At 35.8% G+C, this 27,884-nt stretch overlaps 6 protein-coding genes and 1 long non-coding RNA gene across 10 annotated transcripts in view; all 7 read left to right on the top strand.

Annotated features, from left to right (window-relative positions):
• Positions 1 to 341: 341 nt before the first annotated feature.
• On the top strand, positions 342 to 5,449 carry LOC112755952 (putative disease resistance RPP13-like protein 1). The gene is made up of 3 exons (XM_025804310.3): positions 342 to 3,629; positions 4,314 to 4,382; positions 5,058 to 5,449. Exon 1 carries the CDS (start codon positions 478 to 480, stop codon positions 3,622 to 3,624), a length of 3,147 nt encoding a protein of 1,048 aa, XP_025660095.1. The 5' UTR covers positions 342 to 477; the 3' UTR covers positions 3,625 to 3,629; positions 4,314 to 4,382; positions 5,058 to 5,449.
• Positions 5,450 to 5,858: 409 nt separating this feature from the next.
• Positions 5,859 to 11,928, top strand: LOC112755934 (putative disease resistance RPP13-like protein 1). 3 transcript variants are annotated; one of them, XM_025804291.3, is made up of 4 exons: positions 5,916 to 9,385; positions 10,623 to 10,732; positions 10,885 to 11,008; positions 11,348 to 11,928. In XM_025804291.3, exon 1 carries the CDS (start codon positions 6,081 to 6,083, stop codon positions 9,378 to 9,380), a length of 3,300 nt encoding a protein of 1,099 aa, XP_025660076.1. In that variant the 5' UTR covers positions 5,916 to 6,080; the 3' UTR covers positions 9,381 to 9,385; positions 10,623 to 10,732; positions 10,885 to 11,008; positions 11,348 to 11,928. The 3 variants fall into 3 exon arrangements, with proteins under 3 accessions (XP_025660083.1, XP_025660076.1, XP_072062246.1); XM_025804298.3 differs by lacking the exon at positions 10,885 to 11,008 and having other exon boundaries at positions 5,859 to 9,385; XM_072206145.1 differs by lacking the exon at positions 11,348 to 11,928 and having other exon boundaries at positions 10,854 to 10,976.
• A 5,981-nt stretch (positions 11,929 to 17,909) lies between these two features.
• LOC140177574 (putative disease resistance RPP13-like protein 1) lies at positions 17,910 to 18,494 on the top strand. The gene has a single exon (XM_072210701.1). It carries the CDS (start codon positions 17,910 to 17,912, stop codon positions 18,492 to 18,494), a length of 585 nt encoding a protein of 194 aa, XP_072066802.1.
• A 38-nt stretch (positions 18,495 to 18,532) lies between these two features.
• LOC112729534 (putative disease resistance RPP13-like protein 1) lies at positions 18,533 to 19,513 on the top strand. The gene has a single exon (XM_025779711.1). The coding sequence runs from the start codon at positions 18,533 to 18,535 to the stop codon at positions 19,511 to 19,513; it is 981 nt and encodes a 326-aa protein (XP_025635496.1).
• Positions 19,514 to 19,686: 173 nt separating this feature from the next.
• LOC112729525 (putative disease resistance RPP13-like protein 1) lies at positions 19,687 to 21,063 on the top strand. Its single transcript, XM_025779702.1, has one exon. It carries the CDS (start codon positions 19,687 to 19,689, stop codon positions 21,061 to 21,063), a length of 1,377 nt encoding a protein of 458 aa, XP_025635487.1.
• Positions 21,064 to 22,869: 1,806 nt separating this feature from the next.
• LOC112755928 (uncharacterized) lies at positions 22,870 to 25,414 on the top strand. 2 transcript variants are annotated; one of them, XR_003179108.3, is made up of 6 exons: positions 22,870 to 23,402; positions 23,531 to 23,596; positions 23,801 to 23,936; positions 24,029 to 24,088; positions 24,187 to 24,312; positions 24,746 to 25,414. It is a non-coding gene; the product is annotated as an uncharacterized lncRNA (long non-coding RNA). The 2 variants fall into 2 exon arrangements; XR_003179107.3 differs by lacking the exon at positions 22,870 to 23,402 and having other exon boundaries at positions 23,456 to 23,596.
• Positions 25,415 to 27,306: 1,892 nt separating this feature from the next.
• LOC112720405 (putative disease resistance RPP13-like protein 1) overlaps positions 27,307 to 27,884 on the top strand; it is a 28,968-nt gene continuing 28,390 nt past the window's right edge. Inside the window, exons 1-2 of the mRNA XM_072206168.1 lie at positions 27,307 to 27,398; positions 27,632 to 27,722. The gene's annotated coding sequence lies outside the window, so the exon portion shown is untranslated. The remainder of the gene's footprint in view (positions 27,399 to 27,631; positions 27,723 to 27,884) is intronic.

Raw genomic sequence — 27,884 nt, 5'->3', positions numbered from 1 at the left:
GTAATAAAACCCTACAACTTGTCTGCTAACAAAATACAAGTGGATTCACACCTCATATTGTCTGGTAACAAAAACAGAAGGGAGAATAATTTTTTATTGGTATAGAGAAGCTTGAATGGTTGGTGGGTTAGTAAATAAATACTAGTGGATATTGTTAAACATTTTCCACCTAATGATTCGTTGTAGAGTTCATTTAAAAAAGGGAATGATGAAGACCAAAGAAACCAAAAGCATCTCACAGCTTTGGAGAAGGACAATAGAAGCTTCACATGAACTTTGTCATGAAGACCAAAGGGATAAAACAAATGAAGTCAACATACATTATTATTGGTTAATTATACTAATCTCCGCATGCACCACAATACAATAATACTTCTCTGACCTGCTACCACTTCCATACTGTGTTTGTGAGAGAATTCTGAGTTTGGAGTGCAAACAGAAACCACTTCCCTTTCTTACTTTCTTGATCTTGTGAGCATGGCTGCATCACTTGTTGGAGGAGCTTTCCTCTCTTCTTTTCTCAATGTTCTTTTCGACAGGCTGTCTGATCCTGAGATCATCAACATGATGCGAGGAAAGAAGGTTGACCAAAAGCTGCTTCAAAGGCTGAAGACCATTCTGAACGTGGTTGAAGCTGTGCTGAATGATGCTGAGAAGAAACAGATCACTGACCCTGCTGTCAAGAGGTGGCTCGAAGATCTCCAAGATGCTGTCTATGATGCTGATGACTTGTTGGATGAAGTCGCCACCAAAGCTGCCACTCAGAAGGATCCACCAGGTAACTTCCTGTCTCGCTTTCTCAACTTGCAAGATAGGGAGATGGTTACTAGGATTGAAGAAATCATTGCTAGACTAGAAGATATTGCAAAACACAAAGATATCCTTCGTCTAGAAAAGATTGCAGCCAAGAACATGTCTGGGAGGATTCCATCAACCTCACTGGTTAAAAAATCTGATATATTTGCTGGAAGGGACAAAGAAAGGGATGCCATAGTGAATTTGCTTTTAGATGATGCTTACAATGGTGAACTGTCCGTGATTCCCATCGTGGGCATGGGTGGGATAGGAAAAACTACTTTGGCTAAATTGGTTTATAATGATGACAAAGTGCAGCAGAAGTTTTATGTGAAGGCATGGGTTTGTGTTGGTGAGGAGGAATTTGATGTTCTTAAAGTCACAAAGGCTGTGATAGAGAAAACTTGCAGTCCTTGTTACTCAAATGATTTAGATACAGCTCAAAATCATTTGAAGAATGGGCTAGCGGGGAAGAACTTCTTGGTTGTTCTGGATGATGTATGGAGCAGTAATCGTGAGCATTGGGAAAATTTTCTAACTCCTTTTGAATGTGGAAGTCAGGTCTGCAAGATTCTTGTAACAACACGTCTTGATACAGTTGCTTCTGTGGTGAAAACTAGACTTAATGAAGCTCACAATATGAGTTTGTTGGATGAAGAACAATGCTGGTCAGTGTTTGCAAATCGAGCATGGGATCCTGCAGAATCCCGAGATCATTCAGCTTTAGAAGAAATTGGTAGAAAAATTGTTAAAAAATGTAAAGGATTATCTTTGGCAGCTCAAACAGTTGGAGGGTTATTGAGAGGGAAAGATAATGAAAAGGATTGGAATGATGTTTTGAATAGTGAATTCTGGGAACTCTCTGAGGAGGATAGTGGGATTCTTCCTGCATTGAGAATCAGTTATTACCACCTTCCTTCGTCTTTAAAACGTTGCTTTGTTTATTGTTCTTTGTATCCGAAGGACTTTGAATTTGATAGAGATGAATTGACATTATTGTGGATGGCAGAAGGTCTTTTGTTACAACCAAAGAGTGGAAACACTTTGGAAGAAATTGGTTATGAATATTTTGATGATTTGGTTTCGAGATCATTTTTTCAACATTCTAACACTTATGTGAATTCATTTGTGATGCACGATCTCATGCATGATTTAGCAAAGTTCTATGGTGGAAAGTTCTTTTCTTGTATCCTTGAACTCAAGAATGCAGCAAAGCATGATACCAAAACTCGCCACTTGTCATGTGCTCGCCGCAGGAATGATGCTGATTTGCTTATGAAGATCACGGAAGCATGCGATAGGTTAAAACATGCGAGGACATTGTTGCAAATTTATAATGAATATGGTCTATTCTCAGTGGGAGATAGAGTAGCCGTTTCTTGTGACTTACTAGAAAGATTAAAGTGTTTACGAGTTTTGTCATTTAATTTTTTTTCAGATGATGAAAACTTGATGCATGGTTCTATTGCCAAATTAATCCATTTGCGTTATTTGGATCTTTCATACACATCCATCGTGACTTTGCCCGAGTCTTTAAGTTGCTTGTACAATTTACAAACCTTGAAGTTGAGAAACTGTAGAAAACTTAAAAAGCTTCCTAGCAAGATGCAAAATCTTGTGAATTTGCGTCATCTTGATGATTTTTTAACTGATTTAGATGAGATGCCAAGAAAGATGAGTAAATTAAAAGATTTGCAATTTTTAAGTTGCTATATTGCGGGCAAACATGAAGAGAATGGGATTGGAGAATTGAGAGAGCTAACACATCTTCATGGCTCATTGAGGATTGAGAAACTAGAGAATGTTAAGAATAGTGGTGAAGCATCGAATGCAAGGATGGATGAAAAAATACACCTGACTACTTTATATTTGAGTTGGTCATCATTTGAAGAAAGTGAGGATTGTGATTCCCAAAGTGAAAAAGATGTACTTGACAAATTATGTCCTCACAAAGACTTGAAGAAGCTAGTCATCAGGCGTTACAGAGGTACCATGTTTCCGGATTGGGTAGGGCAGTCTTCATATCACAACGTGACTGAGTTGCAGCTGATTGGATGCAGGAATTGTTGGGTGCTTCCTTCCCTTGGACAGTTACCCTCTCTAATGAGATTGGAGATTTCACATTGTGATATGGTGACGAAGATCGGTGGTGAATTCTATAAGGGTGATGCAACTGATCATCATCAGGAGATACCATTCCGATCCCTTCAATATCTGGAATTTTATCGTATGGGTTGCTGGGAGGAGTGGGAGTCATTTGCATGTGATGATAATAATGATGCACCATTTCCTCAACTTGAGATGCTTGTTATAAAGTACTGTCCTAAGTTAAGAGGAGATTTGCCCACTTTCCTTCCCTCCTTGAAAACACTTCAGATTAAAGGATGCGAGGAGCTTGATTGTTATCTGCCAAGAGCTCCCATCATACGCGAATTAAGAATATCTGGCAAGCAGGAAGCAAGAATGCGGGACCTGCCACTTTCACTGCAACAACTAACAATGGAAGGAAACCAGCTTGTTGAGTCTCTGTTTGAGGCCATGACCCACACCCAACCAAATCTCTTGGTTCTTAAAACAAGCAGGAGTGAAAATTTGACATCTCTGGAGGTGTCACAGTCACACTCCCTCCAAGAATTAACAATTTCAGAGTGCCCTAAGCTGGACTACATAGTAAGGCTGCCTGCCTCTTTAAGGGAACTCAGTATCTATAGATGTCCGTTGTTGGGTGAAGGCATAAAGGGGAAGGACCCCCACATTTGGCCATCCATTTCCCACATCCCCGGTATTTATGTTGATGGGAAACAGATTCGCAATGACTCAACATCTTAAAACAGGTAAAGCATTGTTTTTTCTCATCTATATTTCATTCTAAACCTTACAAATCCTCATTCTATGAGCCTTATTTTTCACTGCTCATTATGTCATTTGGGAAAAAGATTAGTAACATGCTTTCTCACAATGACAACCCCCAGGCCCCAACACATTGATTTAGTTCTATGTTATAGTAATGCAAAACAGGGCATCAAGGTAAAACCTCTTTCAACATATTACTCCCAAAAGGCAAAAAAAATAGCAATTGACTAACCACTATCTATTCATTATGATTGACATTCTGTGTTTTTAAATTTTTATTATTAGTTGCAAAAATGACATGAAATTTCCAACTAGCAGTTCAACATTCAGGTTTCTTAGCATTTCATAGTTTTCATTAATGTCCTCAACTATGGGTACTACTCATTTATGTATAACTACCACCATCTATGTTTTGGCTGATGCAGAGAGTCCATTTTCAAATCAAGGGGTGTTTTTTTTAGTGTATTTTATTTTTCAATTAGATTATTTTACTGTATAGCTATGTAGCATATTTCCTTTCCAATAAGTGAGCATCTTAAATTGCATGAAGAACCAAGATAATATAATTTTAGCGAACGATATAATAAATTTATCTTCAAATGCATGCATTTTATGGTGCTATATAGTTACTGATAAAGATTTGGCTTGAATTATCATGTGGTCAGGTCAAAGAATACCAAGCAATGCATCATTACAAGATGTGTCAAGGGTGAAATACTTGCATGCATGTATAGGTGCTACACTTGATACCTTCAGCTATGAAATTTTTGTTGATATTTGAGACACATAATATATACTTCTTGCGTTTCCTAATTTTCTCTTTCATAATATAAATTCATGAGAACTCTTAATCTCTTATATTCGTGCTTTTTTTTTCATTTTCCTTTTATTTTTTATTTTTCTTAACAGGGCTCTAATATATGGGAAGCAAGATACTTATGTGATAGGAAAAGTTATGGGAAAATAAAATGATAATTGAGAAATCGAGTGAATGATGGTTCTAATGAGTCAGTCTCTTTTTCTTCGAAACACCTTATTCTATAGGATACTATGAGGTAGAAATCAAAATGAGTGTTTGGTGTGAGGTGTTCACTTTTCTGTTGAAAAAAAAGGAGAGGCATGAGTGGCTTGTAATCTATCTTGACAAATTTATAATCTAAACTTGATTAGTGAAAATTCAATCCCACCATTTTTTGTGTTGGGGACTGAATATAGATTCATATTGAACTAGGATATATTGCCTGGGTAACTCTTCTACCTTAGTCTCTTCATTAGAATTTTTATTTGCTGCATTTCATGAGTTCTCATAAACTGTTATAAACGGTCGTACTAGTACTTTTGAGATTGTTTTGTAAATTTGCTTGAGTTTCCTAATTTTCCACTTCGTCTACCTTTTTTTTTCCTGGCAGGAATGAATCAACTATAAAGGGGTATTTTGCATGGTCCTTTTTAGATTTATTTGAGTTATTGGATGGTTACAAAGTAAGCCATGGCCTATATTTTGTCAACAGAAATAATCCAGAATTGAAGAGATATCCAAAACTCTCTGCAAAATGTTTTAATTGGTTCTTGAGAGGTAGAAGAAGCACTTCTATAGTTGCTGTTATGAAGCTTGTAAAGGATCCATCTTATATTTCTAATTGACACTTATTTGTTTAATTTTTTTGCACTAGAGCCAAGTGTGGGAGTGTATTGTAGAAGAAGAAACTTTTAGGATGATAGTTTTTCATTTCTACATTGTATTCCAAATGTTGCTGTCACCAAAAAATATAATGATAAAAGCGGAAGGATAATATTTAAAGTTGTCATTGGTCACATAAATTTATCACTCTATTTTTGTTATTTATCTTATACATATGACACATTATTAGAAATGGAACCTCTTATATACATACCATGTTTGTTTGTACCTTCACAATCGTTCTAAATCCATAAGCTGAAAAATCATAAATCAAACCATTTCATAGATGAAAACATTGAAGACCAAATTAATTGAAATCATTGAAGCAGATGATGCCCCACTTATAGTGGTGGTGCAGCGTGATTTGGCTTCCTAGGCTCTGTTCTCTTTAGTTTTATGTTGAAATTATTTATTTAAAAGGTAGCAGATATATTCATTGTAGTATGTAACAAAACACTACAACTTGTCTGATAACAAAATACAAGTGGATTCACACCTCATATTGTTTGATAACAAAAAATGGAAAGATGAAGACCAAAGGGATAACATATATTATTCATGAAGACCAAAGGGATAACATATATTATTATTGGTCAATTATAACAATCTCAGCATGCACCACATTACAATAATATTTAGCTGACCTGCTACCACTTCTATACTCTCTGTGTTTGTGAGAGAATTCTGAGTTCAGAGTGCAAACAGAAACCGCTTCCCTTTCCTTCCCTTTCTTAGTCTTGCTCTTGTGAACATGACTGCTTCACTTGTTGGAGGAGCTTTTCTCTCTTCTTTTATTGGTATTCTTTTTAATCGGCTGTCCGATCCTGCCATCATCAAGATGATGCGAGGAAAGAAGGTTGACCAGAAGCTGCTTCAAAAGCTGGAGAACATTCTAAACGTGGTTGAAACTGTGCTGAATGATGCTGAGAAGAAACAGATCACTGACCCTGCTGTAAAGAGGTGGCTTGAAAATCTCCAAGATGCTGTCTATGATGCTGATGACTTGTTGGATGAAGTTGCCACCAAAGCTTCCATTCAGAAGGATCCACCAGGTAACTTCCTGTTTCGCTTTCTCAATTTACAAGATAGGGAGATGGTTACTAGGATTGAAGACATCATTGCTAGACTAGAAGATATTGCAAAACACAAAGATATCCTTGGTTTAGAAAATATTGCAGCCAAGAACATGGCAGGGAAGCTTCCATCAACATCGCTAGTTAAAAAATCTGACATATTCGTTGGAAGGGACAAAGAGAGAGATACCATACTGAAATTGTTGTTAGATGATGGTAATGATGGTGAGTTGTCTGTGATTCCCATCGTGGGCATGGGTGGGATAGGAAAAACTACTTTGGCTAAAGTGGTTTATAATGATGACAAAGTTCACCAGAAGTTTCGTGTATTCAAGGCATGGGTTTGTGTTGGTGAGGAGGAATTTGATGTTCTTAAGGTGACAAAGGCAGTGATAGAGAAAATTTGCAGTCCTTGTAACTCAAATGATTTAGATACAGTTCAAAATCATTTGAAGAATGCACTAGCGGGGGCGAACTTCTTGGTTGTTCTGGATGATCTATGGAGCAGTAATCGTGAGGATTGGGAATGTTTTCTAACTCCTTTTGAATGTGGAAGTGAGGGAGGCAAGATTCTTGTAACAACCCGTCTTGATACGGTTGCTTCTATGGTGAAAACTAAACATAATGAATCTCACAATTTGAGTTTGTTGGATGAAGAACAATGCTGGTCAGTGTTTGCAAATCGAGCATGGGATCCTGCAGAATCCCGAGATCATTCAGCTTTAGAAGAAATTGGTAGAAAAATTGTAGAAAAATGTAAAGGATTACCTTTGGCAGCTCAAACAGTTGGAGGATTATTGAGAGGGAAAGATAATGAAAAGGAGTGGAATGATGTTTTGAATAGTGAATTCTGGGAACTCTCTGAGGAGGACAGTGGGATTCTTCCTGCATTGAGAATCAGCTATTACCACCTCCCATCATATTTAAAACGCTGTTTTGTTTATTGTTCTTTGTATCCGAAGGACTTCGAATTTGATAGAGTTGAATTGACATTATTGTGGATGGCAGAAGGTCTTTTGCTACAACCAAAGAGTGGAAACACTTTGGAAGAAACTGGTTATGAATATTTTGATGATTTGATTTCGAGATCATTTTTTCAACATTCTAACTCTGCTAAAAATTCATTTGTAATGCACGATCTCATGCATGATTTAGCAACGTTCTATGGTGGGAAGTTCTTTTCTAGAATCTTTGAACTCAAGAATACCGTCAAGCATGATACGAAAACTCGTCACTTGTCATGTGCTCCCACGAATGATGAGGATTTGCTTATGAAGATCACGGAAGCATGCGATAGGTTAAAACATGCGAGGACATTGTTGCAAATTTTTGATAAATATGGTCTATTCTCAGTGGGAGATAGAGTAGCCGTTTCTTGTGACTTACTAGAACAATTAAAGTGTTTACGAGTTTTGTCATTTAATTTTTGTTCAGATGATGAAAACTTGATGCGTGGTTCTATTGGCAAATTGATCCATTTGCGTTATTTGGATCTTTCATGCACATCCATCGTGACTTTGCCTGATTCTTTAAGTTGCTTGTACAATTTACAAACCTTGAAGTTGAGATACTGTGAAAAACTTAAAAAGCTTCCGTCCAACATGCAACATCTTGTGAATTTGCGGTATCTTGATATTGACGGCACAGGTTTAGAAGAGATGCCAAAAAAGATGAGCAAATTAAAAGATTTGCAATTTTTAAGTCACTATATTGCGGGCAAACACGAAGAGAATGGGATTGGAGAATTGGGAGAGCTAGCACATCTTCATTGGTATTTGAATATTGGGAAACTAGAGAATGTTAAGAATAGTGGTGAAGCATCGAATGCAAGGATGGATGAAAAAATACACCTGAATGCTTTATATTTGAAGTGGTCATGGTCATCATTTGAAGAAAGTGAGGATTGTGATTCCCAAACTGAAAAAGATGTACTTGACAAATTACGTCCTCACAAAGACTTGAAGAAGCTATTCATCAGGTGTTACAGAGGTACCATGTTTCCGGATTGGATAGGGCAGTCTTCGTACCACGTGACTGAGTTGGTGTTGGGTGGATGCAGGAATTGTTGGGTGCTTCCTTCACTTGGACAGTTACCCGCTCTAACGAGATTGGAGATTTCAGGATTTGATATGGTGAAGAAGATTGGTTGTGAATTCTATAAGTCTGATGCAACTCACCGTCATCAGGAGAAACCCTTCCGATCCCTTAAATATGTATCATTTCGTGATATGGGTTGCTGGGAGGAATGGGAGTCATTTGCATGTGATGATGATGATGCACCATTTCCTCAACTGGAGAAGCTTGTTATAAAGCACTGTCCTAAGTTAAGAGGAGATTTGCCCACTTTCCTTCCATCTTTGAAATCACTTGTCATTGAAAAGTGCGAGGAGCTTGCTTGTGATCTGCCAAGAGCTCCCATCATAAGCCAATTGGAAATATATGGCAAACAGGAAGCAAGAATGCGGGACCTACCACTTTCAGTGCAACATCTAAGTATCTCAGGAAAGCAGCTTGTGGAGTATGTGTTTGAGGCCATGACCCACACCCAACCAACCTCTCTCAGTTATTTATTTATCTCAAAGTGCTCATCAGCCATATCATTTCCAGGGGATTCTTTGCCCCCTTCATTGCGAAATCTGTCCATCATACATTGCAAGAATGTAGAATTCCCAATGCAACAGCAACAACAACATCACTCGCTACAGACACTATTCATAGACAACAGCTGTGGTTCACTTACGTCCTTCGCATTGCCAGCGTTCCCAAAACTCAAGCATCTGACAATCGCAAGACGTGAAGATTTGACATCTCTGGGCAACATAACGCTGCCTGCCTCTTTACATTCTCTCCAAATCTTCGAATGTCCGTTGTTGGGTGAAGGCATAGAGAGGAAGGACCCCCACATTTGGCCATCCATTTCCCACATCCCCTACATTTCTGTTGACCGGACACTGATTCACAATGACTCAACGTCTTAAAACAGGTAACTCTTTTGCTCCCTATCTCAAACCCACTTCACTTCATCTTCTCCAACGTCATATTCATTCTCTCCTACATAATCTTATTTTTATTTCCAAATTTCTACCCAAAACTGATTCCTGTCTTTTGATACTGTTAATCACCACTCTAGTCAATGGCTACTTTTGATACTGTTAATATCTGCAGTTTCTGTTATAAAACCTTCCAAAATGTTTTGACATACAAATTGTCAAATTATGATCAAACTAAAAGTTGTCAAACAAATCAATAAGTGCATCATCAATACAATACTAACTTTACATTCAAAGTGTATATGCAAGATAATATTTACACTAGTGTTTAATTTCTCAAATGACAATTTCATTCATTTCAACGCAAAATATTATATCTCAAGTGGGATTTTCTTTGTAAAATATTTAACATAAACATCATATGGACAAATAAGTTAGTAAATAACTAAATAAAAAATTTTAAAATTATTTTCAATAATTGAAAAAAATGATACAATGCTACAATTTAATCATAAATACAAAGTTTACACTTTATTCAATGACTAAAATCCAAAAGAGGAACTTCTACTCCACAGGTTTCAACAAGCAAGGAGAGTGGTTTCTTTGAGTATCTAATACCACAAACATAACAATAATAACTCTAATAAGTTAATCTTAACATCAATTGATATAATAGAACCTATATACTAAATAATCCCAAATTCTATCTTATGCTAACCCTAAATTTTCGGATTTATTAATACCCATAATTATAAACATGACAAAAATTAAAGATATAAGTAATTATCAAGCTAAAAAATCACCTTAATGGCTTAATGTCTTAGTAATTGGTAATACTTGAATTAAAGGTTATTTTCCTCTTCTTCAAGTTTAGACTACTTCAATAGAGTTTTGGAATAATACCAACATAAGAGAGCACACTTGATAGGATATAATAGAGTTAGAATAGAAGAGGAGTAGTGTAAATATTCAAAATAAAAGTATATGAGAATTTATTATTGATGAAAATAACATGAGAGAAGGGAGGGGAGTATGTATTTTGCTGGGGAGTATGTGTCTGCTGTTGGAGTGGGAAGGGTTAAGGGGTTATGAGCTTGGCCCAAAGTCTTTCATCATCATCATCATCATCATCATCATCATCATCATCATCATCATCATCATCATTATTATTATTATTATTATTAAGGCCCTACAATAATTGAGTTATTTGTTGCACTTTTCTTAATGCAGAAAGATCTTAAAAGTCTTGTACGTGGCAATTCTTTTCTGGTTGAGTACATGGACAAAGAGGTACACATTCTTGTCTCAGACTGGAACTTCAAGCTGGACCACTCTTAGAGGTATACTCCTACACTGCGTTACTCTTATGATTCATAACATTTTAATGGGATCATAAACAAGTAAGCACAAGCATTAAATTTATCTCGTGTCTTTTTCCAATTTTCCACAAAACTCTTTGAGATTGTTGCCTCCTTTTCCAATTCCAATATAGCATGGTTAAAGTTGGTTATTTGGAGCAAGTAATGCTGAAATCTAGGCTGAGTAACTGATATGGTGATCTCAAAATATTGTTGCTCAACTCAAGGAAGAAATGAATTCTGAAGCATGTCTTTTGAGTAAGTTTTTAGTTTTGACTAGTATTATATGGCAATTATTGTTATTTTATCATAAGTTGTTGTTTAGCTCATAAGTATGCATGACACAGTATTGAGCAAGTGGCCTTGAGAATGATGAATTCTTCCCCTTTCCATTCTTGCCTTTGTCATTAATGTTTTTCTTCTTTTGTTCTTATTTCTGTAAGCTACTTTTGCACTATGCCTTGACTCATACCCAAATCTAAGGCCTTTCATTACCTTTCCTGGTGTTGCTCTTGCTGGTTTCGGTTGAATTAAGAAACTAACTTTATGATGGCAAACATCTATGGTTGAGTTTCTAATGTGTTTGTTTTGGTGCAGCAAGAAACAAATTGGAGCAATCTGGACTAAGCACAATTTGGAGAGCAAAGGAGCCTGAGCAAGAATGATTTCATGAGGTGCGGTCTCTGCATCAATGCAAAAGCAGAATTCATGGAAGACATCATTCTCGTACAAAATCAAAAGAAGAAATGGATGATGTAGAACAGAATTTCGCAAGGACAGATAAGGAGCAGCCTGCCAAAAATAGGCAAAAAGTGTACAAACTTTGCAACGTTCAAAGTAAAAAAGGAAGGGAAAACTTAGTTTTATTTTTCGATTGATATTGTGCAATTACCTTTTTTTCTTAAGAGTTTTCATGTCTTCATCATTTCATTCAATTTAAGGATAGCTGATATGAGTTAAGTATATTCATCAGAAAGAGAGAGCTCAGAGAGTGAGAAGAGCTAGGATGTGAGAACATCGAGAAAAAGCCATGAGTGGCATTTGAGATATTTGATTTTGTATTTGGCTTGAATTGGTATTTGTAACTTGAATTTGTTTATAGTGAAAAGTTCTACCATTTGTTGTGGTGGAGACTAGATGTAGATCCCATTTTGGGATTGAACCAGGATATATTGTGATATCTATCTTCTCTATTTACAACTTTCATTCACAATATCGTTATAACTGTCATCTTCATATTTTTCTGCAAAATCTTGCGATAATTTTATAAAATATCTCTATCTAATAAAATAAAAATTTAAGCACTAGCAGCCTTTTTCTTTTTGAGCAAATGAAGATTCATTGAGAAAGTTATAATGTTATAAATATGAAGTGCATAGGGCAAAGATTGTGGTAGTAGCAATTTTTGTATGTTAGTAGTAAGCAAGGATTAGGCTGAGTTCGGTAATTTTGTTATGGCTGTTATAGGTTACTTGTGGTTTATAGATTCTTTGCTTTCTGTATGTAACAGCATAGTACTATAGGTTGATATATAAGTATTAGTGTTATTATTTTAAATTGACATAGAATTGTAATTGTAATTCATTCTCATCAGTAAATGTACAAATTTCATTCCATTCCCTAGCTGGATAACTGCAACACTTAACACAGGAGCCAAAAAATGATTAAAAGGTGTCACACATAATCACACATTCCATCCCCTTGAGAGCCATTAATCAAGGAAGCATTTAAGATCCCCTTGACACAACTAATATAAACTCAGAAAGGGTCAAGTTTCATGACATCTCTGTGATATAATCTACAGAGAAATTCAAACTCAAACAACACTTAAATGCATCAGAATTAAATTGTACTTTAATGCATTAAAATTAAACTCTAAAAATTTAGATAAGAAAATTATAGATCATCACCATGATTTTTGGTTGACGGGGAAATCAATAAAAAATTTACTTAAACTCAAACCTTATGTATATGTTTGTTTGTACCTTCAATGTTCTAATTCCAAAGTTGAAAATCATAAACCAAACCATTAAATAAAACATATTATTAATCCGTAAAGCAAGATGTGCTAACATGGCATAGCTGAAAATATTGAAGACCAAATTAATCGAAATCATTGAACCAGATGACCAGCTTTCTAGTGGTGGTGGCGTGGTGCAGCGTGATTTGGCTTCCTAGCCTCTATTCTCTTTTTGTCCTGTTTATTTTCTTATCATACTGTTTAGCAAAGATAAAACTATTTAGTTAACTGTAATATAAACAAAAAATAAATAAATGATAAAAATTAAAAAGTAGTTTTATGTTGAATCATTTATTTTAAAGGTAGCAGATGCATGCAAGATAACAAAACACTACATCTTGTCTGGTAACAAAATACAAGTGGATTCGCACCTCATCTTGTCTGGTAATAAAAAGAGAAGGATGAATAAGTTTTTATTGGTATAGAGAAGCTTGAATGGTAGGTGGGTTAGTAAATAAATACAAGTGGATATTGTGCATAGTTGTCAGAACCGAACTGGTAATTAAACCGGTCAAGCTACTGAGTTACTGGGTTATTGGTTCAACCGGTAAGTCACTAGTTGAACCGGTTAACCCAGTCCTATGTAAATAAAAAATAAAAAATAGTCAAAAATTTAAAATATATATTTTTACTAACATTTTAAGAAGATTCAGCTATTCTAAAATAATATGAAACAGAAATAATAATTATTTTTGTTAATTTCACTCTATCGTAAATATTTTATTTTGTTTTTATATTAAAATAATAATTATTTTCAAATTTTAATAATTTATTAATAAATTTATATCTATTATACTATTATATACTACAAGTATTTATTAAAAAATAAGTGAATTTATAATTGTTGTTAAATAAAAATATATTTGATAAAAGATATCTATATATAAAATAATGTGTAAATATACTAATTAGAATTGTGACAGCTTGGTGGTTGTGACTTGTTCTTTTTTACATTGAGGACAGGGGGTTCCTTGTTCGGTTTAATTAACAGATCGGATCAGTTTAGAGTCTGGTTTACCGATTTTCCGGTCAAATTGGCCGGTCCGATCCGATTTTGACAACGCTGATATTGTGCTTGTTTGGGCGCCATTATTTTGATAAAAAATATCTTCTTTTCAATGAAAAAAGATTTTTTTATTTTTTAGCATGTTTGACAAATTTTTAGTAGTAAAAGTAAAAACACCACAAAAATAAAAAACATCTTTTTTGAGAAGCTGTAATTTACATCTTTTTTAGTTTTTTTAAAATATTTTTTTATAAAAATATTTTTCATGTAATAAATAAATAAATAAGTACTTTTGTATTCTTACACCCAAACATAATTGATAGATAAAAAGATCTTTTTGCATGAGATACTCAAACATAAAATTACTTTTACTTTTCCATAAGATCTTTTAAAAAAAGATAACTCGAAAAAAGATATTTTTTTAAAAGCTCACTCAAACAAGCCAGTTAAACATTTTCCACATAATCATTTGTTGTAAGGATCATTTAAAAAATGGAATGCTGAAGACCAAAGAAACCAAAAGCATCTCACAGCTTCGGAGAAAGACAATAAGAAGCTTCGCATTAACTTTGTCATGAAGACCAAAGGGATAAAGCAAATGAAGTTATGGTTATAAGTGGCTAAGAGAATGGGTGTTGAATTTTAATTTCTTTTTCTGTTGATTAAAACTTTTTCCTTTTCAAGAAAACATATAAGATATTTTACTTTTGTCTCGTAGCGAGTTGAGAGACTTTTTTATTTTGTCTCCTAAGTGACAGAAATAGAAGTGAAATAGAGACTAAGTAACATTCAGGTGTATCCTAATTCAACTACTTAGTACAATGTAGTCTACATCTAATCTCCATCATAACAGTGACAGGATTTCACTAACTTTTCAACACATTACATACACCAATGTTTTCTCTAGGATCTACCTGATCCTATATGGGATAAATCCAGATTCTAACCCAATCCGAATTTGACTAGACCTCAATCTAGCTTTCAACAACAAAGTGCTAACCTAACTTGCAAAGTGATGAGTTTGGAAAACTCTAAATTAATATTTGTGATGACTAAACATTATTAATATGATTAATTGCAAAATTAATTTTGGATTTAAAATTGATTAAATTAATTTTGTAATGCAGGTTTTATTTGGGCCGAAAATGAAATTCTGATTTAAGCCCAATTAAGCCTTGCTATATGCTTCTCATGCTATGAAGCTGAATTATTATTTGGGCCAGAATGAATGTTATTGATGCAAGCCCAAGTGAATGCTTTCTTATGTGCTCAATAATTGATTCAAACTTACCAGGAAAGCAAACGCTTTTAGTTGGGCCAAAATGAAACTTATTGGTACCAAGCCCAAAATTAATGAATGCTTCCATGCTTTACCCGAATCCATAAAGCAAAGCCTTAATGCTTCCAACGGATTCCAATTCACTTTTTGAAGGATTTGAAATTTAATTAAACTAGCATGGGGAACATGAGAAAGAAAGTGTGATTGACATGATGGTGATCATAATGATACACGCTACTCTAAGCTAGGGAAGTGGGACTTTAATTTCACTTTGTTATTACCCATTAGTTTGAGTTCAAACTTTCTCTCTCCTCTCTCTCACCTTTGCTTCTTCTCTTCGGTTATTACACAGGAAGCCATGGAAGCTAGTTGGAGCTACCAAAAGGAAAGCAAAGCAAGGCTAAAGACCATCGAGTTGATGGCACGAAAAAGAAAAAGAAAAGTATGCAGTGGCTGAGATTATCACCTAATCTGGTAAGATTTGGTGAGGTAATCTCGGATCCTTCATACACAAAAAGAAGGAAGAAGATTCGGCCAGTAGGGAAGATCCTTGGAGGCATGGCTTGTCTTTGATTCTGCTCAACCACCACAGGGAGTAGCTAGAGTGGCGAAGTGATGGTTGAAGGCAGAGATTGAAGCAGATGAAGTCATGGTCATCATGAAGCATCAAGGGCCAGAAATCCATCTTGGAGAGGAAGCCAAGGATGGAGCGCTCGGATTGATGAAGAGTGATGAACAAGGAAGGACTAGAGGTATTTGCATGTTGGTTCTTGCATGAGTTACCTCTTCTCTCTGTATGGCCAAACCGGTTTTTGTTGAAGGAAAAGAAGCTGAGCTCGGGTTGGTGTTTCAACTGTGAAGGCTTCACTTCTCTATAAAAGAGGTGAACAGTCATGGTTTGATTCAAGGAGTAAGATTTGAGAGTGCAAGGCACAGAGTTCTCAGAGCTACCTAAGCTAGCAGTTCTCTTCTCCTTCAATGTTTTCTGTTTAGTATTTTTCTGTTTAATTTTGTCATGTCTTGAGTCTCATGGAAAAAGGCAAACAGTGAGGTTTGTATGAAAAAGCCATAGAGCGGAAAAAGGCAGAGAGTGCAAAATTAAAAGAAAAAGTCATAGATGTCTTAGAGTTCCTTTGTACATCTGTGTTGTGTTTCATGATTCTGTGGGAATCCCCTTGTAAGTTGGGTTAGCACTTTACAAGTTGTAATCTGGATGATTATAGTGAAATTCCATCATTGTTGTGATGGAGACTGGATGTAGGCTGCACTGCACTTAGCAGCTGAACCAGGATATATCTGGGTGTCATCTTCTCTCTCTTCCTACTTCAATTCTGTTTTTACTGTTCAAGATGAAAAATAAAAAATGTCTCGTGTCAAATAACGAGACAAAATGAAAATGTCTCGTGACTAAGGACGAGCTAAAAACAGAAAAGCTTTCTCTAAGTCCAGCAAGTGTCAGCAAGCAAAAAAGGGGCTAAGATTCAACCCCCCTTCTCTTAGCCACTGAAACCATCACAAAGAATGGCCACAGGATCATGAAACAAAAAATTAAGATGTATAAAGAAAACCTAAACCTGAGACATCTTATGACTTTTTCTCCTAGTTTAACTCACTGCATTTTATCTCTCATTGGTTTTTTCTTACAAACCTCACCATGTTTGCCTTTTTCAATGAGACTCAGACAGATTAAACTGAGAAAAAGAAAATACTAAATAAACAATATGAAGGAAAAGAACTCAAACAACTTAGGTAGCTATGAGAAAAGAACTCTGTACTTTTTACTTATTCTCCTTACCTTCAACCCTTGGCCGTTTACCTTTATTATAGAAGAGTGAAGCTTCGTTGAATCAGGTTCAACCCTAACACTGTCTTCTTCTCCATCATCAGAGACTTGCAGCGGCTTCATCAGAGAAGAAAGAGAAATCCAAATCTGTTGGATGCAACTCACCTATTCTCTCCCATCCTTTTTCTTCAAACTTCTTCAATCTTGACCCTAGAGCATTGCTTTGGCTCCAAGTTTTTATTTTGAGCGTTAATGAGCTTCTAACCATGGTTGACCTCACATTTTCCATATTGTTTGTTCTATGCTTGAGACTTTGTAATTTTCTTTTTAGTTCCTTGGTGTAACACAAATGAAGGAGATATTTTTTGATATGGTCTGGTCGTATGTCACTAGCTTCTTAGTTGTAGCCCTTCCTTCTTGATTGGATTTAGCAACAAACTTTTTTCCTTCGATACTCCATAACCTCTGCACTTTTCTTTTCTTTCTTTCTTTTTTATTGAGTGAGTGAGGTGACCGAAATGAAGAGAGATGAGAGAAGAAAGAAGAGAGATGACTTTTGACTTTCGGCAGAAGTTTTAATGAAATTAATTGAAATGAATTTAGAGTTCAAGTAACCAAGAGTGGGAGTAGGTAACCATACGAGGCTTGTGTCTCTTGGGTTCATTTATTTAATTCCTCATATTTGGTTCATGGGCTTGATCGGTCTCGGCTTAATTTTGATGGACCATAATGTATGAATTATTTGGGCCAGGTTTACAAAATTATTTTCCTCCATTCAAGCATAACATAATCCCCTGACAAAAAAAAAAGGCAAACATAATCACATAAACAATTTATAATACTTTAATAATATTTATTCATCATTTTAATTAAATAGTATTTTTCCAAACTCTACAACATACATTATTATTGGTTAATTATAATAATCTCAGCCTGCAAAACATTACAATAATACTTCACTTAACCGCTACCACTTCCAAACTCTGTCTTTGTGAGAGAATTCTGAGTTTGGAGTGCAAACAGAAACCACTTCCCTTTCCTTACCTTTCTTACTTTCTTGCTGTTGTGAACATGGCTGCTGAACTTGTTGGAGGAGCTTTTCTCTCTTCTTTTCTCAATGTTCTTTTTGACCGGCTGTCCGATCATGAGATCATCAACATGATACGAGGAAAGAAGGTTGACCAGAGGCTGCTTCAAAGGCTGGAGAACATTCTGAACGTGGTTGAAGCTGTGCTGAATGATGCTGAGAAGAAACAGATCACTGACCCTGCTGTCAAGAGGTGGCTCGAAAATCTCCAAGATGCTGTCTATGATGCTGATGACTTGTTGGATGAAGTTGCCACCAAAGCTGCCACTCAGAAAGATCCAGGTAACTTCCTGTCTCGCTTTCTCAAGTTGCAAGATAGGGAGATCGTTAGTAGGATTGAAGAAATCATTGCTAGACTAGAAGATATTGCAAAACACAAAGATATCCTTCGTCTAGAAAACATTGCAGCCAAGAACATGTCTGGGAGGATTCCATCAACCTCACTGGTTAAAAAATCTGATATATTTGTTGGAAGGGACAAACAGCGAGATACCATAGTGAAATTGTTGTTAGATGATGTCAACAATGGTGAACTGTCGTCATTCCCATCGTTGGCATGGGTGGGATAGGAAAAACTACTTTGGCTAAATTGATTTACAATGATGACATGGTGCAGCAAAAATTTGATGTGAAGGCATGGGTTTGTGTTGGAGAGGAGGTATTTGACGTTCTTAAGGTGACAAAGGCATGTCTGTCATTCCCATCGTTGGCATGGGTTTGCAGTCCTTGTTACTCAAATGATTTAGATACAACTCAAAATCATTTGAAGAATGTGATAGCGGGGAAAAAATTCATAGTAGTTCTGGATGATGTATGGAGCAGCAATCGTGAGGGTTGGGAAAGTTTTCTAACTCCTTTTGAATGTGGAAGCCACGCAGGCAAGATTCTTGTAACAACCCGTCTTGATACGGTTGCTTCTATAGTGAAAACTAAACATAATGAAGCTCACAATTTGAGTTTGTTGGATGAAGAACAATGCTGGTCAGTGTTTGCAAATCGTGCATGGGATCCTGCCAAATCCCGAGATCGTTCAACTTTAGAAGAAATTGGTAGAAAAATTGTTAAAAAATGTAAAGGATTACCTTTGGCAGTTCAAACACTTGGAGGGTTATTGAGAGGGAAAGATAATGAAAAGGATTGGAATGATGTTTTGAATAGTGAATTCTGGGAACTGTCTGAGGAGGATAGCGTGATTCTTCCTGCATTGAGAATCAGTTATTTCCACCTTCCTTCGTATTTAAAACGTTGCTTTGTTTATTGTTCTTTGTATCCGAAGGACTTTGAATTTGATAGAGATGAACTGACATTATTGTGGATGGCAGAAGGTCTTTTGCTACAACCAAAGAGTGGAAACGCTTTGGAAGAAACTGGTTATAAATATTTTGATGATTTGGTTTCAAGATCATTTTTTCAACATTCTTACACTTATGTGAATTCATTTGTAATGCACGATCTCATGCATAATTTAGCAACGTTCTATGGTGGCAAGTTCTTTTCTAGTATCCTTGAACTCAATAATGCAGCAAAGCATGATACCAAAACTCGCCACTTGTCATGTGCTTACACAACAATGATGATGATTCGCTAATGAAGATCACAGAAGCATGTGAAAGGTTAAAACATGCAAGGACATTGTTGCAAATCAATTTGGATAAATATGGTGGATTCTCAACGAGAGTAACTGTTCCTTGTGACTTGCTATAACAATTAAAGCGTTTACGAGTTTTGTCATTTAATTTGATTTCAGATGATGAAAACTTGATGCATGGTACAATTGGTGAATTGATCCATTTGCGTTATTTGGATCTTTCATACACATCCATCGTGACTTTGCCTGAGTCTTTAAGTTGTTTGTACAATTTACAAACCTTGAAGTTGAGAAACTGTAGAAAACTTAAAAAGCTTCCTAGCAAGATGCAAAATCTTGTGAATTTGCGTCATCTTGATGATTTTTTAACTGATTTAGATGAGATGCCAAGAAAGATGAGTAAATTAAAAGATTTGCAATTTTTAAGTTGCTATATTGCGGGCAAACATGAAGAGAATGGGATTGGAGAATTGAGAGAGCTAACACATCTTCATGGCTCATTGAGGATTGAGAAACTAGAGAATGTTAAGAATAGTGGTGAAGCATCGAATGCAAGGATGGATGAAAAAATACACCTGACTACTTTATATTTGAGTTGGTCATCATTTGAAGAAAGTGAGGATTGTGATTCCCAAAGTGAAAAAGATGTACTTGACAAATTATGTCCTCACAAAGACTTGAAGAAGCTAGTCATCAGGCGTTACAGAGGTACCATGTTTCCGGATTGGGTAGGGCAGTCTTCATATCACAACGTGACTGAGTTGCAGCTGATTGGATGCAGGAATTGTTGGGTGCTTCCTTCCCTTGGACAGTTACCCTCTCTAATGAGATTGGAGATTTCACATTGTGATATGGTGACGAAGATCGGTGGTGAATTCTATAAGGGTGATGCAACTGATCATCATCAGGAGATACCATTCCGATCCCTTCAATATCTGGAATTTTATCGTATGGGTTGCTGGGAGGAGTGGGAGTCATTTGCATGTGATGATAATAATGATGCACCATTTCCTCAACTTGAGATGCTTGTTATAAAGTACTGTCCTAAGTTAAGAGGAGATTTGCCCACTTTCCTTCCCTCCTTGAAAACACTTCAGATTAAAGGATGCGAGGAGCTTGATTGTTATCTGCCAAGAGCTCCCATCATACGCGAATTAAGAATATCTGGCAAGCAGGAAGCAAGAATGCGGGACCTGCCACTTTCACTGCAACAACTAACAATGGAAGGAAACCAGCTTGTTGAGTCTCTGTTTGAGGCCATGACCCACACCCAACCAAATCTCTTGGTTCTTAAAACAAGCAGGAGTGAAAATTTGACATCTCTGGAGGTGTCACAGTCACACTCCCTCCAAGAATTAACAATTTCAGAGTGCCCTAAGCTGGACTACATAGTAAGGCTGCCTGCCTCTTTAAGGGAACTCAGTATCTATAGATGTCCGTTGTTGGGTGAAGGCATAAAGGGGAAGGACCCCCACATTTGGCCATCCATTTCCCACATCCCCGGTATTTATGTTGATGGGAAACAGATTCGCAATGACTCAACATCTTAAAACAGGTAACTCTTTTGCTATCTCTCTATATCCCAAAGCTACTTCTTCTTCTCCAACATTATATTCATTCTCTCCTACATAATATTGCTTTTATTTCAAAAATTTATCGCACTCTTTTTGCTGTAAACACAAAACCGAATCCTCTTTAACACTTAATCACCACTCTAGTCAATAGGATGATGTAGAACATAATTTTGCAAGGACAAATAAGATCAAAATGTAACAGGAACACCAATGAAATTGGTATTTGTTTATAGTGAAAATTCTACCATTTGTTCTTGTGGAGATTGGATGTAAATCATATTTTGGGACTGAATCGGATGCATACTGATGTTCATCTCTGTTACAGCTTTCTTTCAAAATATCAGTTATATGCATATTTTTTTCTGCAATTTTATAAAGTCTCTCTTTCTCTCTTATAAAGTAAAATTGTAAGCACTAATAACTTTTTTTTTTCTTTTGAACAAATGAAGATGCATTCAGAATGTTACCATGTTACAAATATGAAGTGCTTAGGGCAATGATCGTGGTAGCAGACTAGCAGCTATTTTTGCATGTTAGTAATAAGCAAGGATTAGACTGAGTTAGGTAATTCTGTTATGACCGCTATAGGTTAGCTGCGTTATAGCATTCCTATTCAATTTTCTATGTGTAGCAGCAGAGTCCTACAGGTTGATATATATGCATTAAAGTTATTAATTTATTGAGATAAAATTGTAATTGTAATTCATTCTCATTCAGTAAATGTACAATTCAGTTTTCTTTTTTCTCTCCCTTCAACTCTGCTTTATTTCTTCATTTTCTGAATATCCTTTATCTTACTTTCACTCTTTTAAACAATAATTTTCGCACCTCATTCTCACACAAGTTTTGGTTGCACAGCATTGTTGTAGTGCAAAATCTAAATAGTAAAATTTAGGGATAAGTATTTTTTTGGTCCCTAACATTGAGGGTTAGAATCGAAACCGTCCAAACGTAATTTTTTATTTAGAATCGTCCTTAACATTTTTTTTTTCTTATTAAAATCGTCTTTTTAATTTTTTATAAACAAAAATATCTTCCACCACCACCACCACCACCACCACCACCACCACCACCACCACTCCCATCAAATACTAATAATCAAATTCAGAAATAACAACATCAATCAACACAACAACAATAAAATAAAAAAATAACAAATCTAAATCAGAATTAAAAACAAAAATAGAAACAGAAGCAGAATCGGGAAGCAAGAAGCAATAAGCAAAATTATATAAGAGAAAATTGAGCCGAGCTGAGCTGAGCTAGACCAAGCTCAAGCTCAGTTCACGAAAATTGAGCTTGGCTCACGGTTCGACTCATTAACAATCGAGCTTATTTCTTAAGTTCAAGCTCGGCTCACCAAAAACTTACGAGCTGGCTTGAGCTCACGAGCTGGCTCAAATAAGAGAAACATAAATACATAATTTATAATTCTATATTAATAAATTATAACTTATATATTTTAAAAAATATTTGAAAAGATTAATTTTATATATTGTTTATCTATCAATAAATTATAAATTTTTTTATTTATGTCTTATATTAAAATTATATGTAAAAAATAAATATAAATATTAAATAATTAAGATTGTTATAATATATATATATAATCAAGCCAGCTCATTTAATTTATGAGCTCAATTTTAGGCTCAAGCTTGGCTCACCAGCTCACGAGCTGAGCTTAACTTAGCTTATCGAGCTCGAGCTTGCTCATGAGCTGGCTCGACTCACTTCCAGCTCTAAGCAGAAGCAAGAAAGCAAGAAGCAGAAGCAGGAAAGCAAGAAAGCAGAAGCAAAAGCAAGATGCAGCAGCAGAAAGCAACAAGCAGAAGCAAGAAGCAAAATCAGGAAAGCAAGAAAGAAAGAAGCAACAAGATGCAGAAGCAGAAAGCAACAAGCAAAATCAGGAAAGCAAGAAAGCAGAAGCAAGATGCAAAAGCAGAAAGCAAGAAGCAGAAGCATGATGAGGCCGCGAGGCGGGCGAGGCGACGAGGCGGCGAGGTGCAGCAGCGAGGTCAGCGGCGGCAGGGGCTCGCGTCTCCTCTCTCCCTCGCGATTCCCAACGGCGACGGCTCTAAGCTTCGCCGCCGCCGTCCCTCTCCCCACCTTTCCCCTCCCCCTCCCCCTCCCCCTCCCCTTCCCCCCTTCCCTCCCATCCCCCTTCGTATACCCTTTTCCTTACCCCCCCCCCCCAAACATCATATTCATTCTCTCCTACATAATCTTGCGTTTATTTCAATAGTTTATCGTACTCTTTTTGCTGTAAATACAAAACCGAATCCTCTTTGACACTTAATCACCACTCTAGTCAATAGGTACTTTCGGGAAAACTGTTAACCTTTTTTAGGATACAATGTCAACTTTTTTATCTTTTTTTTTCCCTCCTCATTTAACTGTTATACCCTATTTTTTTATTGTTTCTTCTTTCTTTGTTCATGTACAGGGACATCTATTGATTCTTCTGGGACTTGTCAGTGTATTGCAATTTGGGTGCTGCACCTCCAATCTTGTAAGGATGCTTCTCTATTTGGATTTAAAGTTACGTTTGTTCTATAGTTTCCTTTATTCCGTTGAAACTTAAAGGATTCCTGGAGAAATAAACAAAGTATCATGTTTGAAATCTGCAACAAATGAATATAGGAAATCTTTAGGCATGCTTAAATAAAGATCTTGTAGAATAATTGAGTTATTTGTTTCAATTTTCTTAATGCAGATGATCTTTCAAGTCTCAAGTTGTAGAGTACTAATTATTTTTTGGTTGAGTAACGAGTACATGGACAAAGAGCTACATAGATAGATAAAATTTGTTGTCTTGGGCCGGAACTTCAAGCTGGACCACTCTTAGAGTGGTATAATCCTGCACTGCATTACTTTGTAGTACTTTCTCATGCACCTTTTTGTAACCATTGTGAATAAGGATTTTGCTTTTGCTACGTTGAAGTATGTACAAGTACAACCGTCATGCGCATGGTACAGCCTATTTTAATGTGATCATAATCAAGTAAGCCCAAGCATTAAATTTATCTTGTGTCTTTTTTCCAATTTTCCACAAAATTCTTAGATTGCTTTTTTTACTTTTTTTCTTTTACCCTACTTGAGAGCATGGTAAAAATTGGTTATTTGGAGCAAATAATGTTGAAAGCAAGATTGAGGGGCTGGTATGGTGATCTCAAAACAGTGTTGCTCAACTAAAGGAAGAAATGAATTCTGAGGCATGTCTCTTGAGTAAGTTTTGAATAGTACTATGTGGCTATTACTGTTATGGGATTTTGGCCATAATGCTACATATAAACTACATACAACATAGAATGTTTATTAGAAGGTTATAGTTTTGTTAATTCAAGGATAAACCCTTGAGAATGATGAAATCTTCTCCTTTCAACTTTTGCCTTTGTCATTAACGGTTTTACTTCTTTTTATTGTTATTTCTGTAAGCTACTTTTGCACCACCCCTTGACTCACCCAAATCTAAGGCCTTTCATTACATTTATTGGTGTTGCTCTTGCTTGCTTCCTCGCTCGTGGCCCTCGTTGGTTTGATATGCTGTTTACTATCTTAGTATAAACTTCTGTTGAATTAAGAAATTAATTAACCTTGTGATGACTATGCACTAAGCAAAAACTGTATGAGTTGTTCCAATGTGTTTGTTTTGGTGTAGCAACAGATGAATCGAAGCAAAGTTGGATTAAGCCTAATTAGGAGACCAAAGGAATCTGGGCAAGAATGATGGAGGAAAATCGAATCCCAAACAAATCAGATGAGGTGCAGTCTCTGCATCAATGCAAAGGAAGAATTCATGGAAGACATCATCCTCGTACAAAATTAAAAGAAGAAATGGATGATGAAAAACATAATTTTTCAAGGACAGATAGACCAATCAAAATGCAACAAGAATACCTTCAATGATATGGATACAGTTGGAGCAACCTGTCAAAAATAGGCAGAAAGCTTACAAACTTTTCAAAGTAAAAAAGGAAGGACAAACTTAGTTTTATATTTTTATTTACACTGAACAATTATCTTTTTTTTTTCTTAAGATTTTTCATGCCTTCATCGTTTCATTCTATTTTAGGAGAGCTGATATGAGTTATACTGTTTAATACGAAAGAGAGAGCTTAGAAAGTGAGAATCAATTTCTATTATGAAAAAGGCAAGAGAGCCAGGATGTGAGAATATCTAGAAAAAGCTATAGCGCAGTTTGAGAAATTTGTTTTTTGTATTGGCTTGAATTGGTATTTGTAACATGAATTTGTTTATAGTGAAAAATTCTACCATTTGTTGTGGTGGAGACTGGATGTAGATCCCACTTTGGGATTGAAACAGGATACATCGTGTTGTTCATCTTCTCTATTACAATTTTCATTCACAATATTGTTATAACTGTCTGCAGATGTTTTCTGCAAATCATGCGATCATTTTATAAAATCACCTTTTAATTATTCAAATCTGCATCCCTCTTCCATTTTCTATGTCTAACAGTATAGTGCTACAGGTTGGTATATAAGCATTAGTGTTATTAATTTATTGACATAATTAAATTTGAAAATGAGAGGGAAGAATGTCATCATCAAATAGTAAAATCAGAATGTGTTTACTGTGTATGGTGTTCACTTTTCTGTAAAAGAAAAAAGGTATGAGTGTTTGTATGTGAGTGAGAGCATCTAGCAAAATCCTTAAGAGAGTCTGAGTGACTTGTAATCTTGACAATTTGAATTCTGAATCCGTTTAGTGAAAATCCCACCATTTTCTATGGTGGGAACTGGATCTAGATTCTACATTATTGGATTCGAACCAGGATATATCACTGAGTAACTCTCTTCTAACTTTCATCTCTTTATTAGCATGTTTATTTACTGCATTTCATGAGCTCGCATAAAATTGTTATAACCTGTCATACTAGTACTTTTGAGATTGTTTTGAAAATTTTCCTGTTGAAAATTGTGTGAATGTTCTGATAGATTTATTGATCTTGGTTAGTGGTTGACCTTTTGTCATCTCTTTTGAATATGTGGGCTTGTTATGGTAAAAAATAGTTTATATGTTTATATAATTAATTTTTTTTTTCTGTAACATTAATTTTTTGTCTCAAGTGGTTTGGACATGTGAGAAGAAGACCGATAGAACATCCAGTCAGGAGGGTGGATGAGATAGAAGATGGACAAAGGGCAAAAGGCAGAGAAAGACCTAAGAAGACCATCCATGAGGTGGTCAAACGAGATCTACATGTAAACGGTCTCTCTGTAGACATGATACATGACAGAGCACAATGGCGTCGTTTGATTCATGTAGCCGACCCCACTTAGTGGGACAAGGCTTTGTTGTTGTTGTTGTTGTTGTTGTTGTTGTAACAAAATCATATTCCGAGATAGTGATGTGGTTGATTCCCAAATTGAAAGAGATGTGCTTGACAAGTTACATCCTCACAAAGACTTGAAGGAGCTAAGAATCAAGGGCTACTGAGGTACAATGTTTCTAGAAATAGACAACAGTTGTGAGTTGTGATTCACTTACATCCTTCATGTTCCCAGCATTTCCAAATCTCAGACTTCTGACAATCAAAAGATGTGAAAATTTGAGATCTCTTGAGATGATGTCAGAGTTACAGTTCCTCTGGCAATTATCAATTAAGAGCCGTCTTAAGTTGGATAACATAAGGCTACCTGCCTCTTTAAGCGAACTCAGAATTGGTGAATGTCCATTGTTCGGTGAATGTAGACGGAGGAAGGATCGCCACATTTGGCCTACTATTTCCCGCATCTCCACCATTTATGTTGATAGATTTCACGATGATTCGAAATCTTAAACAGGTGAAGGATGAACCTTTTATCATCTGTATTTCATTCTTAACCTTAGGAATCATCATTCTGTTGTAAGCCTTTTATCTTATTTTACATACTAATGTCTAGCTTAAGACAATGGAGAAAGGCAGGCATTGTAGAATCATGGAAACACTTTTTTCAGCATTGTGCATTGGATAATGATGGTGAAATAGATATGGTTTCAAATTACAGGGCAACGTTGAACACAGCTTATTGGTCCAGAAGATGAAGGGGATGAATCTTGAGAAGTAGAGTGAAAGCTTCAAACTCTCATTTAGTTTTTTGTTTTCACAAATTCACAATACATGACAATCCTTAATATCATAATCTTCTTCTTTTTCTTTTACCAGTTACATCACTTCACTGTACAACTAACGTGCCTTTGAATGCTTTGACTGAATCAGTACCCTGTCACACCATGGGGTTTACAGCAAGAATTGAATAAATTCAAGCTCCTTTATGGCCATCCTCCTATATTCATATATGAAAATGGTAAATCCATTTCACTTTGGCATTTCTAATAGTTCTGTATTTTCGAACTAGAACTCATAGATGACCATTAGGTGCACATAGAAGGTTACTCACATACCTACTCAAGGATCAACAAATACGTTATGTTTCATCATCCTGATAAGTGAGCATCTTAAGTTCTATTGAAATCCATGCATTTTATAATACTGTATAGTTACTGATAAAGATTCAACTTTGCATTATCATGTGGATAGGGCAAAGAACACCAAGCAATGCATCATTACAAGATGAGTCAAGGGTCAAATACTTGCATGGATATATTGGTGCCACACTTGATGCCTTGAGGTATGGAAAGTGCATCTAGATTCTTCTATTTTTGTGCTTTTGAAATACTAGAGTTAACATTTTTTTCAGAACTGATTCATGGAAATTAAAAAATATTTTGCATTCGGATGGCTTTATAAAATACTAAAGTAAAAGCTCTTTCGTATTCAGAGGACATTATAA

The sequence above is a fragment of the Arachis hypogaea genome, chromosome 2 (assembly GCF_003086295.3).
Source record: "Arachis hypogaea cultivar Tifrunner chromosome 2, arahy.Tifrunner.gnm2.J5K5, whole genome shotgun sequence".
NCBI classification, from domain to species: Eukaryota; Viridiplantae; Streptophyta; class Magnoliopsida; order Fabales; family Fabaceae; genus Arachis; species Arachis hypogaea.
Note: the sequence above shows the minus strand (reverse complement) of the source record. Positions and strands in the feature narration are given on the sequence as shown.

What these genes read in the sequence shown, in the direction of transcription:
- LOC112755952 (XM_025804310.3), top strand. Translation starts at nt 478, where the DNA reads ATGGCTGCATCACTTGTTGGAGGAGCTTTCCTCTCTTCTTTTCTCAAT.
- LOC112755934 (XM_025804298.3), top strand. Translation starts at nt 6,081, where the DNA reads ATGACTGCTTCACTTGTTGGAGGAGCTTTTCTCTCTTCTTTTATTGGT.
- LOC140177574 (XM_072210701.1), top strand. Translation starts at nt 17,910, where the DNA reads ATGGCTGCTGAACTTGTTGGAGGAGCTTTTCTCTCTTCTTTTCTCAAT.
- LOC112729534 (XM_025779711.1), top strand. Translation starts at nt 18,533, where the DNA reads ATGGTGCAGCAAAAATTTGATGTGAAGGCATGGGTTTGTGTTGGAGAG.
- LOC112729525 (XM_025779702.1), top strand. Translation starts at nt 19,687, where the DNA reads ATGCATGGTACAATTGGTGAATTGATCCATTTGCGTTATTTGGATCTT.